The sequence below is a fragment of the Pholcus phalangioides genome, unplaced genomic scaffold, assembly GCF_987345545.1.
Source record: "Pholcus phalangioides strain wild (caught in Gottingen) unplaced genomic scaffold, Ppha-v1.0 ptg000011l_1, whole genome shotgun sequence".
Classification (NCBI taxonomy): domain Eukaryota; kingdom Metazoa; phylum Arthropoda; class Arachnida; order Araneae; family Pholcidae; genus Pholcus; species Pholcus phalangioides.
Window position 1 is genome coordinate 2,147,112 of NW_028301604.1, and position 18,413 is coordinate 2,165,524.

At 36.7% G+C, this 18,413-nt stretch overlaps 1 protein-coding gene across 1 annotated transcript; it reads right to left on the bottom strand.

Annotated features, from left to right (window-relative positions):
• Window positions 1–17,412: 17,412 nt before the first annotated feature.
• On the bottom strand, window positions 17,413–18,141 carry LOC149079936 (biotin--protein ligase-like). Its single transcript, XM_089238564.1, has one exon. It carries the CDS (start codon window positions 18,139–18,141, stop codon window positions 17,413–17,415), a length of 729 nt encoding a protein of 242 aa, XP_089094690.1.
• Window positions 18,142–18,413: the final 272 nt, after the last annotated feature.

An 18,413-nucleotide genomic window follows, 5' to 3' on the forward strand; every position in this document is an offset into this window, starting at 1 on the left:
AATAAAACCTTAAACATGCTCAAACACAAATTTTGCTCTCGATGATGATTTCGTTTGATTCCATAAATTCGATACATGGATTAAACATTCTTGTATTTATAGCGTCATTTTAGTTTTAGCTACTTGCATCGAAAGTTATGCTGTTTGAAGAGAAATATAAGATATAAGAAAGTGTGCAGTTTCTCTGAGGAGATAGAGAGGGTGTTATTTTTGGCGTTCAGTTACTTGTGTGACTGAAAATAGTCGACTTTCACCAACTCATTTGTCAATGCATCTTTAAATTTTCCTTTTTTCTTCATACAACTTACTGAAATCTTAACCAGTTAAAATGTCCTGCAACTCAGACAAGTGATGAAAATCTTTTCAATGGATGTAAGCACATACAATGATAATGAAAATAATTTTTACGTCACCGTATTCAATGTTTACGTCATATTAACATAGTTTAGCATAAATGTGTAAAAAACATTTTTTTGAGTGCGTGTTAAACTTTCGCTAAAGTGAAAGAATTGTCTGCGATGCCTCTCATAACGATGCCATTTGGTGAAAAGAAAAGAAAGTACAGTATTTGAAGAACGACGCGATGTCAGGGTGGCATGTTTAAGGCTACACCAATATTTGAACTAGTTCATCGGTTAAAACCATGGGTGATTCCCATCGATCAGTAGAAACGAAAAGCAATTCGATTACAGGATTTGGCGTTGTAGTATTTGATCAGTTTTACTGAATGTACAAACGAAAAGCTTTAGAGAATGAATACAAGAAATAAATGTAAGAAATAGTTCGCGTTCATTGAAATTCAGAATAAATGCAAAAATTAATTCCAACGTTCTAAAATTCAAAATAAATGCAAAAACAATTCCAGCGTCCATTGAAATTCGGAATAAATGCAAGAAATAATTCTAGCACCGTAAATAATTCCAGAAATCGATGAGTATTCAGAATTCCAAAAATGATGAAAGTGCAGAAAATTCCACATTCTTGTCGCACACCCCTAAGGCGGACTGGCTCCATATTCATTATTGAGTCTAATGAAAATATGCTGAGATAAATTGCTAAGAAAACCATTTCCCAGTTCGCTGAGATATTTGAGTTCGAAAAACGGAGAAAAGTTTGGGAAAAAAACAGTGTTAAATACGGGTAAACCGTTTTATCCGCATTTAACCATTTTTTTCTAACCTTCCTCCGTTTTTTGAATTCGAATATCTCAGTGAATATTGCGCTTAGAAACATGGAACTTTTTTTTGTTGGAATCAGGAAAGACAGGGTAACAACTTTATAATATGATTCTTGAGCACAGGGTGTCCACATAAAAAGTTAACATTTTTATTTTAATAACTCGACAAAAAAAACACATCATGCAACATGGATGACATATCTGAGTACCACACATTATTTGGATACTTTTTCTAATTGGAAGTATCAGTATGCCTCTAGGACAAAGGTTTCCAACCTTTTTGCAGTCGCGAGCACTGCCTGTGCTCATCATCAAAAGAAGAGCAACCCTTACGGCAAGATATACGAATACATGCAATCTCAGGATGTTTCAATCCTTAAATGCAATTTGTACAAGGTGCTTAATTGGAACGTTGGTCAAGTGCTTGCGAGCATGAAATCGGACAAGAGCATCGGGCACTCTGTGGGTACTTCAGGGAGCACTGTGGTGCTCGCCATCAACGAGTTGAAGATGCCTACTCTAGGATCAACGGTTCACCAGTAGAATATCATACGCCCTGTTAGCTATGTACCTGTATATACAATGTTTTACTTCGAATCCTGTACTCATAAATTATTGTGATGCGACAAATTGATCAAATGCTTATCTCAGGGATCTTAAGTGTTTCGGGATGAACATAATTGAATTTTGCATCGTTATACAGGATGTTCACTCTTTTCGTTGTCCAATAGCCAGGGCCATAACTAGGAGTCAGTGACACTTTTGAAGGTGAAGAGGAAGGGGTAGAAAAATAATTATTTTGGCGCCCTCTCCACTGTAAACATTGATGATTTTATAACCATTTTTTTGTTCCTCCTAAAGTTTTTCCTACCCTCCTCCCAAGATTATCATCCAGGCAAATGTCTCCCTCCTAGTTCCGTCCTAAAATTGCCATAAGGGGAGTGTAATTACACTACAAAATTTTTATAAAAATTTTATAGTACTAGAAAAAAGAAACCAATAAGCTTTTATCGGTTGCATTTTTGAAGTGTTATAAAATAATTTTTACACGACTTTTCTAGTGTAATCCCGGCCTGAGTGGGAATTAAAGGGACGACTCTCATTTAAATTGAAGCAGGAAAAAAACAGCAAGAAACAAGAACAGAGCAGAAAATAACAGAACCCTTCTGCAGCAAAAAAACAGAGCATATCTCCAGTGGATTAGAATATATTATATTAAAAATTATCAACACATTCAAGTATTTATTTACATAAAATTAATTTTATAATAATGATATAAAATTCAATTTTTTACAATTTTAGTGAAGGTGATGTGAATGCAAGTTAGTGAAGGTGATGTGAATGAAAGTTAGCTTCATGAAAAAAACGGGACTTTTTTTACAAAAATCCTATCACAAAAATGTCCTGTAAGTCCTAATTCGGTCTCTATCTCATAAACAGTTTGTCGTAGAGGTATGATTCAATTTAAAAAAAAAACACAATATGTGTTCGAAAATCACCTTGTACCAGCTTTCAGAGTAAAAATACAGTGTGCCACAAAATTAAAAATCCAAATTTTAATACTGTTGCCCCTGTTCTCTAACTTCCAATTAGAAATTTGTTGCCCCATCTCTCCGCAGAAAATAACTGTTGTAAGTGCAATATTCACTGAGATATTTCAATTCAAAATCGGTGAAAAGTAAGGAAAGAAGAGCATAAACGAATGGAAGAAGCATTGTCCTTTTTTTGCTGTTCTTTCCCGACTCTTCTCCGATTTTTGAGTTCAAATAGCTCAGCTAACATTGCACTTAGAAACATGGAATTTTTTTATTGGACGCAGGAGAGACAAGACAAGAATTTCTTAATTGAATGCTAGAGGAAAGGGGGACGGCATAAAAATTTGGATTTTTTATTTTATGACGCACTGTACCTTCACTCTCGAAACTGGTACAAAGTAATTACTGAACACATTTTGTGAATTTTTTAAATTAGAACCATACCTCTACGACAAACGGTTGATGAGATAAAGGTCTCATTAGGACTTATAGGACACCCTGTACAATCCACGCTAAGAAATTCTGCCGTTTTCTTAACACAAAATCCGTAGTTATATGCAGGAAAATACGGTAGCTTCCAGCCAGATAGCATGTCACGATAAATCATTGCCAGTCGTTGAACTGCAAACTTTTTCTCCAGATCTCGTAATATAATTTTAGTGTTGATGCCTAGATAGTATATTATTAATTTTATCACTAAATAAAGTCACGTACGTTCTATTCTGGGATCCTCTGGTGAAAATAAAACCATATTTGTTCATAACTTGTTAACAGGTGAGGACTGGTTACAATGTATGACCCACGTGCAGCCAATTCGTCTAGAAACACGCGTAGGCGAAAACGTTTTTTACCTCACAAACTATCTTTCTTATGACTTCAGTGGGACGTGCAAACGACGCCGACATACGGTTATAACGTCAATGTCCATCGTGGTTATGTATAGGAGGAATGGACAGAAAGAAGAGAGAGGGGAGTAATACAATTTCTACTGTGTGCTTTTATAGGTGTTTCAGCTTGAGCAGGATTTCGACCCGTGGTTTGATCTCATCAATGACAACGCCTATGCTCAAAGTCTCGTTGGTTTAAACAGCAATAAAAGCATTAAACAACACTGAAGAGGCGAATGGTTAAAATAATAAGGAAGAGTTGGTGTTTTTTCTCCGATGTGTTTTCGCTACCACCCACTTTTTAAGCATGGGAGTAGATGAATTATGTGATAAGTAATTCTCTGTTTGCTTTATTGGGGGTGTAGCTTCAAACTATATTGTAACCGAACGAAGTACCTTATTACATAATTGTTGAATTGTACGGAGGTATATTTCAAAACTGGTACAAAATGCGACAAACCATGTCTATTTTCTGAGTATAAAGGACAGATTCACTTACTGCAAAGTGTTTAATTATATAAAAACTTGTAATTCAATTTTAATCTGTGAAAATGGTCCATGTTATTTCAAAAGAAATCAATCGTATTTTAAAATAATTAAATACAAAATATGTATATACGAGAAAGAATTTATCAATTAATACACATGTACTCACTGTAGCAACAACTTTTAAATCTAGGGTAGTTCTTGTTGCCACAGCAATGCCCAAGAGTTTTATAATCGCTAGGCTAGGCGTTAAAAATAAAATTTTGTTTAGTCTGTGATATTATCTATTTATGTCACACGTGTGAATTCATTCCCTTACATAACTATCATTACTGGAATATTTAATGAGTGTTGTAAATACAAATACGAAAGCAAAAGTGATGATGAGTTAGTTTGCCAACTCAAATTGCTCTGGTGCATTCCCAATCGTAAAAATTATAATAACATAGCTTTTTTTTTTTTTTTTTTTTTTTTTTACAAAAAAAAAAAATTGTGCCTTTAATTTTCTAACTGATGTTGACTATATTTGGTGCGCTGGTTTCAAATATGAAAACGGTTTTTCTCTATCAGCTCTAGTTTTTGAGATTCAGCGTAGCTCAATCATGCAATATTTTAACATTGAGTAGTAAAGTTTGTTATGTGGATTCGTTTTCTCTCTCTCTCTCCCCTCTGCTTTTTACTTCCTTCTCCATAATGCTATCAGCTGATTGTATGTGGCCGTCAGTCCTTGCTTTGCAAACATAGGACAAAACATGCATGGAATAATTACATAAAAACTTAAAGCTGGAATTTTTGATGGTCCTCAAATCAGACAGCTTATAAAATGATCCTCATTTCGTAGATTCCATGAATGAGACAGTATGGATCTCATTTGTCCTTGTTGTCAAGAAATCTCTTATCAACCACCAAGGCTGAAAACTATGTTGAACTAGTTAACAGCATGCTCAACAACTTTAGAGGCCTTGGTTGTAATATGAGCATAAAGACTAATTACTTGCACAGTCTTAGACCGTTTCATGAAAATCCAGGCGATTCTAGTGAGGAGCAAGTTGAACGATTTCACCAGCACACAAAAACGATGGAGAATTGATACTAGGGCAGATGGGATACTCATATGATGGGAGGAATCTGCAAAGAGACCGTGTAAACAAAGTTCACTTAAGAATTCCAAACAAAAAAAGCCTTCGAAGTGGAAAAGAATAACTTTTATTTATTTTTTTACTGATTCCTTTCATTTCTAATTTTCAATTGAGCTATTAAGATTTACAGGAGTGTTGCTGTGTTTTTTCAATCAATTGAAATGATAAAAATTAATTTAATAATTTTTTTTAAATTTAACACATATACCCAAAGCCTAATTTAACGTGTTAACGTGAATAACGATATTTTCATATCTCACAAACAAGAGCTGATGGGCGAAAACTAATGTCATACTTGTTTTCAGCACATGAAATACACATAAAGTCAGTTAAAAAACCCCGGCAGCAAAATCAGTGTTGCGCAGTGATAATATATATTCGAAAGAAAGTATAAATGTATATGTTTAAATTTCGGCGATTGGTTTTAAACTGGAAAGAAAACCCATTTAATTATTTATATGTTTCATTTTGTGATTCAAGTATTTCTTATATTATTTTTAATGGTCGGATGTGCTTTCGAAACATTATACTCGATCTAGTAACACCAACAACGAATGAACATGCTTTTTCTTAGAAAGCTAATTGTCTTTATACGGTGGAACGCGCGAGCGGTTTTCCTTTTATTTGTAAAAATATCTCGTAGCTAACATCATTCCGCGTCTTTTCCTTATTTTTTATGAAAGTGAATCTCTCGCATTTACAACCCCATCTACTAAAACTTCATTAACGGAGTTAAAAACCATGACCGAGGAACAAAATTTTCAGTGAATTAGCAAAATTATTCCTCGTATGACGATGAGTGATTCTTAAAAAAAAAGATCGCTTTCTTTTGATTATATTTCACATAAGAGACGTGATATCTTATGAGACATAGAATTCATTTCATTTGGAGGAAGCTACATTATGAGTTTAATCACGTAACAAGAGATCATTTCATTCTGTCGTTGGTACGAAACTCTATTTAGGACGTCACACAGACATTCATGCTGTCATTCTTGCTCATGAAAACGAAAAATAAAGAAACACGAACCACACAGCATTATATGTAATGCTTCGGATGAAAGGAAAGGAAAATTATTACCGTCTCTCTAGAGCCGACGACTTGCAGACTGGTTCCGTTTCGCCCACGCTTTAGAATTAGAGCGCGAAGCACGTGGATGCACTGGCATACACACGCAGTTCGTTACTGCAGCGATCTTCTGTGACATATCAATCGGAAAAAAAAAATGGCGCAACAATATGCAATAGCGTGGAAAATGAAGCCGAACAGAAATTTAAAAAAACGAGCCGAACAGCTGTTGTTTCGCTTCCAAAAAAAAAGTCAGAGATTTCAGATTTCTTTATTTTTAAAGCAAACTTCATGAACGAGTGTCATCTAACGGTGATTCTGCTGGCTTGAAAAAAAGAATAAAACGGGTTATACGCAAGTGTGTTATATCCGAACTTCTAAGAATACTTACCATACGTTAATTTGCACAATGACATACCTCGGCTTACGAATTTTTCGTTTAACGAAGATTTTTTTTCGCGATGTTTTTACCTCGGCTAACGAAAATATAACGAATATCTACCTCAACCGAATACGGATTCGGCTAACGGGCATTTTAGTTTACATGGATGCGCGCGCGCTCATATAACACAGCAGCGTTGTGAACTGAATATGAGCATAATCATTTCATGAATTACAGTCTTTAAAGCCCGATTAATTTATGTCCGCCTCAGAATCATTTTCCATCCATATATGCCGCCTCTATTTCTCCTCCAGAAAGCTTTTGATCGAGTCATTTCTCATTTCGTGTGAGAAAAAAAATGACTCAGCAGAACAAAAAATGTATTAAGAAATAAGAACCTAGACTTGAATGTTTTCATTGCACATGGTCTTTCGGTGCTAGAATCTTAGCATCAAACTGATCGGTCGGGACACTTTGGTACAAAATCTTTTACGTCTTTATTACAGTAGAACCTCCCGATAACAGACGCCCTTGGGACCGAAGCTTTTTTTCCGCTGACGAAGGGTGTTCGTTCGTTCGACGTAATTAAAAAAAAAAGTATCCGATGATGCGTTAACGGGGAGTGTCAGTTATGGGAGTTCCACTGTATATCTTTTCCCGTCTGCATCTGAAACACAGAAATGAGCTGACCACATCACATCATCAGGGCCGTCTTAAGAGTATCATAGGCCCCCGGGCCAAATGGTTTTTCGGAGGCCCTACCAGGTAAATCCTATAAATTTTCAACCAGATCTCGTTTTTGTGAGGTCCCTCTTCTATTTGAGGCCCCCGGGCCGTGCCCGGGTGGGCCCATGCGTTAAAACGGCACTATACATCATATAGTGACGGACTCGCGATGAGAGGATCCGGCTTCGAACCCCACAGTGGCGGTCGGCTGAAGTTGGTTTTCTGTGGTTCCCAACTTCAAGGCGCAAATGCGAGCCGATCTCCCCGTTAAAAAGTCTCGCCACAGAGAGCAACAGTCCTACAACGATAAATCATTCAATCATAACACTTCACTCATAGTTAGAAAAACTGATGGCAGATGGCAGCACTACACATCACAAGCATTACACAGAAACAAAAAAAAACTTTACGTCAGGTTGCACTACACGTACACGCACATTCCCGCATGTACCGATTCATTGGGGGTTCCGGGGGGGGGGGGGAAATGGCTCGGGGATCTATGAGGGTCTTAAGTCAGCCACCTCGTTGGGCAATTTGCCTGTTGTGGCGTTGTACTTGTACTTATAAGAGGACATCTACGACTGGGTACCGACCCGAATGGGTTGTGAACATGGTGCAAAATAAAAAGATTTTCAGTTTGTCATCTCTTCTTGTAAATTCTTCTTCATCATTCATTTTGCAGCTGTGCATTTCAGCCTTTGGTGAGTTTTTCCTTTTTAAAGTGATGCTTTATGATAACTTATCTTCTAATTTGTGCCGTACCTGGAACGAATTAAGCGATTTTACATAGAAATCTATGGGAAATCGCGTTTGGGCTAACGAAAGCGATTGCGAAACTAATTATCTTCGTTAGCTGCGGTGTGACTCTTTTATCATGAATTTAGTTTTTCTTAGTGATTGCCATGGTTTCCATCTGGGCCGAGAAAAACAACGACAAAAATTTTACACTTCAAAAACAATTATCTTCATGCAAGACGTACGTGTTAGGTTATGTACTTGTTAAATATATCCACCATCTCGAGTCTTCAAGTATACGTTACATACATAGTTCTTTACTTGAATAGTAATTTAAAAAATAGATGGTCTTGGGTTTGCTTCCTTATCTTTCTGGAGCAGAAATTTCCAACTTTTTTATCCGTACGAAACACTTGATGGCACAGAATCCAAATTAACAGGTGTATTTCTCAAATACAGATAATTTTTATTACATAACCAATGAAAAATTTCAGCGCAGAACTCCAAAAAAGAACACCCGGATCAACTGTAACATCAGAACAGTAGTTCCCAAGTATGCGGGGAAAAAATCAGCAATGGTGGTAAATAACGAGCAAAGTAAGCTATAAAAAGTGCAAAATATTGCACACTCTTGCGCATTTCGAGGCGTACGCAAGCCTATACCGGTAATGTTTTTTTATGCGGTACTTGAACGCTGAAAGGCTTAAAAAATCTTCAGCAATTGAGGAATCAGCACTAAAACAGACAGTTGAAATAAAATGGAAAAAGTCTCTCACCTTCCTCTTAATGGCATCAAATAATTCCTGTAATTATAATATTTTTCCATCTACTGAAATTTTAAACAATAGTTGTAGAATTTAATTTAAAGTCGTGATGTATATCAATAGATCTCAACAATTTTTTAAATTTTTGTTTGCTCTCTCTCTCTATCAGATTAAAGCCATAGCTGTGAATTTTAGTTAACGGGATTTTGAAGAATTTGTAAATATATTCTCATCCAGCAAATTTTCAATCAGGGTCGCAACTAGATACTTTGTCAGCCGGGGCAAGTATGCATTTTGGAGCTCTCGTATAATGCAGAAGGAGCAGTTAAAGGGTGAATTCGGCGCCCCCATTGGTCCAGCATCCATAGCATCAGACCCGCCTGCTTCCCCCATAGTTGCGGCCCTGTTTTTGTCTGTGATATAGTACAGTACTTCCGTGTTTGTTTAAAATGATAGCATCCTCTTTAATCTCTCATCATACGAAATAATGGCGTTTTAAGTGGTTTAATCAAAGTATTATATTGTTAGTGTGATGCCATGTTAACCCCTATATTTTTATGGCATACATATCTCATCTTTTTTATGTGAGTTCAGTTTTTTGGCTATAGTTAGGTGTTCTGAGCTATTGCTAGGTTTCTAAGATTGTTTATTTTGGTTATTTGTTGGGATATTTTGTGACTTCGGATCAGTCCAAGATTCCAAGTTGACTCAGAAGTTATTTTCAGCGCAACTGCTTCTATAAAGAGCTTGGTTGGATGCCGGAGATTATCACTAAGCTACAGCAAATCCCTTGTACAACGATCAGGGGGAATGACTTTTTTATATCCTTGGGGATTCCCTCTGGTCCTTTCTTATCTTCGAACATTTGTCAGTACCGTTAGTAGAGGCACATATACCAATGTTCTTTGAAAGTTCCTTCTCCTCCGTTGATAGTATGAACAGAAAAAGTTCCTCTCCCGAGACTTTTACAATTTGTACCTGTCATCCAGCATTAGTGTCTTTTCTGTTTTGCTATTTCATTGCGTTCATTTTCTAAGGAATTATATAAGCTGTTACGGAAAACTCTCAAAATGATCAAGAAGGCATAGTAAAAGCATTTGATTTCTTTTTATCTTTGAAAAGTTTTTTTTTTCTTTGGGCTTTAGAAACCCCGTGAATCTCAAGAAAAATCAAACTTTAAGAGCTAATAATGTTTGCCCTGTTTAAAGGAATCCTCCATTCTTTTTCATTCATTTTTAGTAGCGTTTAAGTCATGGTTACAGAAGTAGGTAAAATTTAAAAAAAAAATTAAAATTGCTATAGAATTTGCTAAACACATGTTGCTAACCGATTGGGGGAATCTTTTCAAATCTCTTCTCGGGCAAGGCAAAAATTTGAACAATGGTCACTAGCTGTATAACTAAATTGGTTAGAAGAACGGTATTTATCCAAAATTTTCAATTTGAGATAATAAAGTTTTAAGTTTCGAAACTTTAATGTTCTTAACATGCCTGCAACCAATGAAGGGAGGCTGGTATAGTACTGCTCTTACATTCAATATTTAGATCTAAATTTATCGAACCGATTGATAAAAAAAAATAAAGAAGGCGGAATTGGAATTAGCACTGTTCTTCCTCTCGCCGATTAAATTAAATTTTTCAATCACAGAAGTATTTTCAAGCTTTCGGTTACATTAAGTTGTCAAGATTCCTTGTTGTTGTTGTCAAGATGTTCTGCTTTATTTTATTGGCTTGGAAGTTATTGGATTCTATCGGTTGATATTCTGTCCAAACTTAACATCTTTCTGCAGAGCTAAGCTTCTCAGAAAGTCGAAACAATTATAGTTATGTTTAAGGTTAAGATGCTTCGCACATGGCGATGCAGCTAAGCTTCAGTATTTGATATAAATGAAGGCGCTGTCTATTGGTGGTCGCCTAAAGTTCGTTAGGGAAAATATCTTATCTATATCCTCCCTCGGGTTCGAACCCAGGACCGTGACAGCAACCTTCACGGCGGTAGACCACCATCTTACGGCATCTTACCACCACGCCACTCGGACAAAATACAGAGCGCGTCTTTGAGGAAATCGAACCCACAACCTTCGTTATGCAAGTCTTGCTCTTACCATTGCACCGATTACGGATTGACCCCCCCCCCCGCCACATCCTGGGACAGGGCCCCTAGGCTGGGATCTTTGGTAGGCCCAGAAGCCAGACTTTTCACGGGCCCTTCCATAGTGAATTTATAGCATGAAAAAACAAAAAATGATGGTATTTGTCCCCTGATTGGAACCCTGTCAGCCCACCCTTTTGGGGCCATGAGCGTGTTAATCGAAGTTATAATGTTAACAACGAAGCTTTGTGACCGAAAGCGCAACAGATCGTTCGATATTACGATAGTGGGAATTACCCTAAGCCAAGAAGCTTCGTGATTGGCTGAATAGGGCTCTTCACTGAAAAAAATCGTACAATCGCCGTGCACTTGCGAAATATGCACTCGGTCCAGCTTACTCGATCCTCCCCAGCATGGCCCAACCCACCAGGGTAAAGGGCTTATATCTTCAACGGGACAGAGCCCGGGCTTTGTCTGGTATTAGGGTGCGAACATAGTGCACGCTGGTTTCTGATTCTGCAAATCGGCACCGTTACGGATTGGTTAGAAAACCTGGTGAAAAAAAATTGGTTAATAAATCCGGCTATTATGCATAATCACCGGATATTATGCATAATCACCGGATATTATGCATAGTTACCAAGCATTTTTATAAGTTTAATAAATTTTGTTTTTCACATTTACCGGTGATTACATATGTGTAATCCCCAGCTCGAATTGGTAAATATGATAAATCGTCAATAAATTATTTAAATTTACAAGGAATTTTGCTCAAATTTCAGTCTAGGATGATAAATTCGATGAGTGATGTTACTTATATTTAAGAATGTTGATAAATGTAGAGAAAGCTAACATTACAATGCTGATAATAATTTATATGTTTCTTATTCTCATAACATTTATTTTTATTTACCGTATTTTAACGTGTATAAGGAACCCTTTTTGCCGAAAATTGGGTCTCAAAAATACGAGGGGTTCCTTTTACACGTTAAAATACTGCAATTTAGTTTTTATGGCAAAATATAGGTACCCATCATTAACTTATTCAGGCCCATAGCCAGAAATTTCCTTCGGGGAGGACCAGGGCCGCAACTAGATGTTTGGTCAGCCGGGGCAAGCATGCATTTTGGCGCCCCCTCATAATGTTGAAGGAGAGATTAAAGAGTGAAATTTGCGCCCCCTCTAGTACGGTGCTCGGGGCACCAGACCCGCCTGCACCCCGCCCCTAGTTGCGGCCCTGGGGGGACCAAAGTGATAGAACAATAGATTTGGCCATCTTTTCCCCTTTTTTCGGTCATTTTCTCACATTTCGGGGGGGGGGGCCTTGAACTGCTTAGTGGTTGAATTTAAGTGATATTTTCGCATGATTTCTTCCATATTTATACATTATACTTCATACTTACCAACTTCAATCGGGTATCATGCATAATTACCGGTAAAAGTGACAGATTTAGAAAAATGTATCGAACTTACCGAAACGATTGGTAGTTATGCATAATTGAGCTTATTACCATCCATTGGTTAATTTTTTCCCCCCTTTAGAATTTCAGACCAGGTTGAAAGGGGGAAGGGAAGTAGGACGATGACGGCCTAAAAGCTATACAATCGTCTTGGCAGGGCCGTAGTGTGCCTCTCAGGGCCCCGGGGCAGATTTTCCTTGGGGCCCCTCTTGAAAGGGTAATTATTACGCAAAACAAAATAACAAATGTAAACTTTTGGGGGTCCCCACATTCAACTCGGGGCCCAGGGTTGCCCCAACCTAGTTAAGGCCCTGAGTCTTGGACTTGAAACGTCTCCCCATTTTGACATATACAGTAGAACCTCTCGATAACGGACACCCATGGGAACAAAAATTTTGTCCGCTAACAGGGAGTGTTCGCTAATGGGGAGGTACGATGTACAGTAGAACCTCGTTTATACGACTTTCACATTTATACGACGTTTGGCTTCGGTCGCAATTAGTTCCAATAAATTATAATGTTAAAATGTATATGTCATTGTGTGTGTATGTATGTAAAAGTGAACATCGGTGTGTGTGCGGTGGTTATGCATAATCACCAGTTGTCTCAATAAAGAAAGCTTGATTTGAAATTTCACTACATTTATCACTTCACCTGCGATTATGCATAAATCCCAAATAAAAATGGAAAATGTGATAAATATGGAAAAATTTATATTCTTTCTTCATTAAACCAATTAATTATTTTTACCCGTACATACGTACACTACACGCATTTTACAATAAAAATTGAATTAAATTAAAATAAGTGAAGAGAAAATGAAAACATATTCATAACAACATTATCAAACTTGTAATGTTGGTTTTCTTCACACGCATTAACAAACAAAACCAACACACACATTACCATTCGAATTCACCATCCTGGACTCCTGTTATGTTCCGTTAATCAAGTAATTGATTACTGGATTATCATATTTACCAATACAAGCTTGGAATTATGCATTATCACCGTTGAATATGATAAATTCTCGATTAATGGAAAAAAAAATAATGAATTAGAGTTTTGAAAAAATTGAAGTTTGATTTTACTGCCCGCTATCGAGTGTGTCCACTAACGGGGAGTGAAATACATTAAAGCCCTATTCCACGGGACCGGGTATCAGAAAAGTGTCCGCTAAGGGGAGGTATCCGTTAACAGGGAGTATCCGTTAGGGGAGGTTGAACTGTATCTAGCACACACATTATGAGTTCGAGCAAAATAGAAAAAAATAACGGTCCGTCTCCCCTAGCATTTAATGAATTGTGCTCACTTTCTGGTCAGTTTTATTACTTCACTTAAAGCAAGGAGGGGGTTTTCTTTCCATACCCGCAGAAGTCTTTTTTAAATCTTTTGGGAGTGGTTTTTTTTTTTTTTTTTTTGCCAGAGGGAGCAGCATGTGTTGTTTGCATCATATTTTATTTCTGAATGAAATAGGTTGACTGACCATATTCGTTCGAGAAAAATAAAGGAAATTGGGCTTCGAAATGCTGAAAAATACGGGACAATTATCGCCAAAAATGATGCCAAAAGTAAAAAATGTCACAAGTCACAAATTCATGATGAAATACATCACGATGAATGAAGCTTCACTTCAAATTGCAGTGAATTAAAAAAAAAAACCATGACAAATGTATGAGATGATTATTCTTACAAATAAGAATGTTTATTTCACATATTTACATTTTTTTTTTAATTCACTGCAATTTGAAGTGGCACTTCATTTCCCTAGATTGGTGAATTTTCTGTTATTTCAGCATCAGTTAGTAACTTTGCCAAAAAACGTTTTTATTGACGTATATCGCCAATTTTGGCAATAATTAGCAATGTCCCGTATTTTCCCGCATTTCGAGAGAAGCCCAACTTCACGCATTTTTTTCGAGCAAATATTGTCAGTCTAATGGTTAGAATAGCATCTGACTTGCTTGGAGGCAACTTGGATTTGTCTGGAAATTTCGAGGACATTGATCAAAGCGTGTAAAAATGTTGTGCGAGAAAAAATACACACGCAAACACTCATGCCAATGAAGAGATATAAGTTTCAGAGTGAAAGAAAAAATTTCCCTGAAAAAAAAGTGATTCTAGAAACCTGAAAAGGAGGACAAAAGGACGCTTTTGACACCAAAAAAGAGGACGGATGGTAACCCGAACTATAGAAAAGAGAATGGTAAAACCAGGTATTCTCATAATAACTGCTGCCATCTATTAGAATATGTAACAGATTATTTCTTGTATTTGCAAGTTTATCATTCAAATTTTTACTGAAGCCAGGCAGGGCCGTCATTTCAAATTTTTCCAGGGGGGCAAAATACCCCTTTTAGCGTATTTTCAAAATACAGGAGGGGGGGGGGGGTGCGCAACGACCCCCCAAATGACGGAAGCTGAAGTTTGTGAAGAATTTTAGCATTAATATGCGGATATATCTGCAGGTTCTTCGGGAGGGCAATTTTCCACCTACCTCACCTCCAGAGCAAAGTGATTTTTCTCTCTCTCTCTCTGAGGCTCTACCTGGAAAATTCTACCCCTTGTTTTTCCGAGGCCCTCAGGGCGTGTTCGGGTAAGCCCATGCGTTAAGACGGCTCGGCCTACCTCGCATCCGACTACGCTAATTCAATTTTTTGGGGGAATGGGGGGTCGTTCCTACCGCTCCCTATTCCACCTATCGTCAGACAAAAAACAAAAATTGTTGCGCTCTAAAACCACCATCCGCGCGTATTACAGCACGCTTTCGTGGTTGCTTTAACTTTATGGTCATGTAATATACATGGCTCTCACCTCCTGCAGCAGAGCACCCTAGGTTAGGATCTTTAGTGGGCCCCAATAATGAATTTATAGTATAAAAAGAAAAAAAATAATACGCGAATCGTCCTGCCCCCTCAGGTGGCCATGGTATTATTTAATCACTTACTTTCAGCCATATGCATTAATGTTTTGCGAAGATCTTTCTTGAATCGCATCAGGAGTCGAATAACTTCCTTTAAATTCTCCAAGTTTCAGAAAAATCCTGATTGGTTCAAAATTAAACACCAGCAGAGACAAACAAGACAACACGGAATTCAATACGCCATAATCAAACCAAACAAAACCATAATACAAAAACATTTCATATACATAGCACCTAAAGTATATAATAGATTAAATAACTAAATAAAAACGGAAAAATCACTACACTAATTCAAAAAACTACTCATAAACAAAATCAACACAATTGAATAATAATCCTTTATACATGCATCTTTTTTTCTCTCTTTACGAATGTAATGTGAGGACTGAATATTATATCTTAATTATATACACCATTGGTCTGTTGCCAACCCCAATATATACTACACTATCAATATGCCCTGGACGGATTATGTAATCCCTTGGGCTAATATATAAATGGGAATGTGTTTTTTATATATAGAGTCTGTATTGTATGTTGTAACATGTAATAAATTTCATAATTGGCGACCATACGTCCAGTATTTGGAGGAAGACTTCTGTATTTTCATGTAGTTTTGGCCGTACCGATTTTTTTTTGTAAATTGCAGTTTTTTCAAGTATTTTAAACGAACACTTGATTAATGATTCACCAAAAAATTTTTTAACTAATATTTTGATAATTACAAATAAGTAATATTTTGAATTTCATGTTAAATACTTTATTTCATAGTATGCATTGTAATCTCTACTGGGATTCGCAGTTCATTTCCCGCCATTGGCGATTTTAATAATAGTTGGCAACTCTGTTCAATTTTAACAATAATTGTGGTTGGGTGGCCAATTATCGCCCATATTTGATATCCTAATATATCTTGTATTTTTCTTGAGGTAATATCTTTTCACAAGAAACTTTTTTTTCAATGAAGTCAACTTCAAATTCAATTTTTATTGAAATCAACGATTAAAATTATCTTCCCGTTTAGTTCCCAGTTTAGTAAAAGAGGCAGTGAAATCACGAAAACTTATTATATAAAGTTCAAGAAAGCCTCTGTATAAGACGTTTTCATTCCATGAAAGAAAAACCACAGTACTCCTTATAAGCCAGGCCAGCCTTTCCCCACACGGTGGTCATAGAGTTAGATGTGCTCAAGTTAAAAATTTACATATATGAAAAAGAATTAATTTGATTTTGAAATAGTTCTGGTCACTTCAAATGCTGTCAATATCGCTTGTAAATATTCAGACCTATCAATAATTAATCCAAGAAAAATTAATGCAAAAAATTTATTAACTGAACACTCGTCTCGGCTGAAAACATAAAATTTATATATTTTTTGGCTTTTCAACACAAATAAACCATTGTAGCACTGTACAAAACAAATAAACCATTAACAATATCACATATCTATAACAATATCAGGTGCAACTTAAAATCAAAAAACAGCCAGCATTCGTAAATGAGGGGAAACTAAGAAAGAAGTTCAGTTTTTACAATAATTGTCATTGCAGCACTCTTATTACAATGCGAGCATTTATGAAAAAAATTTTCAACAAGGCATATTGGCACTATTTCAAAACATTCTTGAAGTGCCAACTCTTCCCGCTGCATGTCTACAATATCAAACAAAATTGAATTGCCCACTAGGCATGAATTGAACTGCATGGTTATAATACACATCACTTATTTTGTGCAATGGAACTTTGGAAACACGCTACTTGCAAATCTTTAGACAGTTCGTGGGAGAAATCTCAACACAGTGATAACGGATCATTTACATAGAATTCAGGCGAAACATTATCTCTTCTTGCTTCCAAATAGAGATATAACAGCACATGCATTAGGAAATAGATAACCAAACTGAACCAGCAATTCAGTTTTTTTAAATGCATTATAAACACTCACCACAAGATCGTCCAAAGGTACATGTTCATTGGCATCGCATCTTATCACAGTGATGCAGCAACAATTTAAAAAAATAACTATTTCAGTTGCTCTATCAATTTTTTAAATAAATCAGATTTCTGAGAAGATCAAAACTGTTACCATCAGGTTGCAACCTTAGTTTTTCCCCTTTCTCAGTTTCAACAATAAGAAATCCATAATCGTCAATGGCAGTGATAGTTGCATCTGCCTTCAAGAAATCCACAGTTACTTTCTGATCGGAATGAAGCCAATACTTATACATCAGCGACACAAACAGACATGAACCATTGGCCTGGAAATCATCGACCAAAGTCTCGAACTCATTCAGAAAACTTGCTATGAACTCTTCTCTCGATAACGCAGGTAAATTTGAACCCGAAGTAGAATTATGAAACTGTATTATATCATTTAGACACAGCGTCGGCTTATTATTAGACACGTTGACACCACATCCTAAGAATACTTTAGCCTCGTCGCCTTGGATCGATGAAGAAACTAAGACTCCGCCAATTTTACATTTGTTTCCGAAGTATATATCATTAGGCCATTTCAGTCTTATATCTATATTTTCATACCCACTTAGCCCACGTACAGCAAGTACATTCGCTAGCGTTATAATCTGTTGCATGACTGAAAGCCTCTGACCAAGTTTGGATGCCAATGACAAAGAAAAACACATTGAAAACATCGCACAACCACGTGGACTGAGCCATTGATTTTTACCGCGGCCTTTACCCTTTGTTTGCAAAGAGGCGATTATGATGGAACCCTCAAATTTCTGTAGATTGTCGAGTACATCCATGGTTGTGCTAACAACATTGCAACGTCCCTTATGGGAGTTGCTTGCCCGGTTCGAAATATCCAGCAATAAAGTGGCAAACGACAAGTGGAAAATGATTAGAAACAAACTTTCGCATGAAATATTATTATTTATTCAATTATATGGGTTAGTTAATTTTAACAATGGATTAGTATATCTTGGAGCCCTCTATTTGACGTTAGCAGTAAAGATACTGGCTCACCAATTGATGATCAACAACAGTCAACCTGTGCAGCGATCGGACATCCGATGTT